This window comes from Atta cephalotes (assembly GCF_000143395.1).
Source record: "Atta cephalotes unplaced genomic scaffold scaffold00015, whole genome shotgun sequence".
NCBI lineage: Eukaryota > Metazoa > Arthropoda > Insecta > Hymenoptera > Formicidae > Atta > Atta cephalotes.
The window spans coordinates 5,217,439-5,218,548 of NW_012130079.1; the positions used below are offsets into that span (position 1 = coordinate 5,217,439).

Sequence of the window (1,110 nt, forward strand, 5' to 3'; positions counted from 1 at the left end):
ATATATATATATATATATATATATATATATATATATATATATATTAAGTCAATTACGTTATAATCATATTATTATAAAAGATAGAAGACTGAGATATACAAGAAAACTGTATATAATTACTAAAGATATAATTACTAAAATCACCTAAATATTCGCGAAATAAACAATCTAATGGAAGATGCGTGTTTTAGATGCTTGAAGATGGGAAATAGAAACAGTACGGAAAGAGAAAGACAACGTTTAAACATTGAAAAGACTGCGGCATTGTTTACGTGTCCATTTTGTAAACGGAAAAAGTCATGCTATGTTAAAATGTAAGTTATTCATGTAAGTTCCAAGAGTCCCAAAAAGCTACTTGAATTCGTATTGAAGTCGAAAAAAATTGATTGAATCCAACTTGCACATTGTTTTTTTTAAATATTTTTAGCGATCGCGAAAAGAACATCGGGAAAATTAAATGCAACGAATGTAAACGCCACACTTTTACCAACATGACTTATTTGACGACACCGGTGCAAGTTTTCTTGAAATGCGAAGAAAAAATACAAACTGCTGCTAACTAGTAGAGAGAATGAAAGAGGAAGAATATTGGTCCGGGAAAGTTTTATCCATTTTATAATCTGCGTTCGATAGTTCAACATTTTTTATTGTATATGTAAATTGTATATGTAAATTGTTTACGATACTTTTCTCGACATCTCCGATACTTATTTTTATTTACTGATAACTTAAAACCGTAATTTAAATATAATTGTAATTATATAATATAATTTCAGTGTAATAATATAATTTCAGTGTAAGCATCTACGTAATGATAATCGGAATTAGGATATTGACAGGATATAACAATGATCGTCACGTATTATTTTTTTCAAATGAAAAATAGAATAAAGGGGTAATTTGAATTTTCTAATTGTATAAAAAATTGAGATCATATAGTGTATTTAATTATATAAAACATACACTATTGTATAAACATACCAATAATATATATTTTGATATTGAATACACTATGAGATCTCAATTTCTTTTACAATTAAAAAATTTATAATTAAAAAATTCTGTTAACTTATCAAAATTACCCCGCTTTATTCTGTATAAATATAATTA

The 1,110-nt window shown here is 25.8% G+C and overlaps 1 protein-coding gene across 1 annotated transcript; it reads left to right on the forward strand.

Moving 5' to 3' along the window:
• Positions 1 to 171: 171 nt before the first annotated feature.
• LOC105618106 (transcription elongation factor 1 homolog) lies at positions 172 to 563 on the forward strand. The gene is made up of 2 exons (XM_012199645.1): positions 172 to 314; positions 428 to 563. The coding sequence occupies exons 1-2, from the start codon at positions 172 to 174 to the stop codon at positions 561 to 563; spliced, it is 279 nt and encodes a 92-aa protein (XP_012055035.1).
• Positions 564 to 1,110: the final 547 nt, after the last annotated feature.

Bases quoted from the DNA above. Each gene is read 5' to 3' on its own strand.
- LOC105618106 (XM_012199645.1), top strand. From the start codon at position 172: ATGGAAGATGCGTGTTTTAGATGCTTGAAGATGGGAAATAGAAACAGT. The intron at 315-427 runs GTAAGTTATTCA...AAATATTTTTAG, and splicing joins AAGTCATGCTATGTTAAAAT to CGATCGCGAAAAGAACATCG.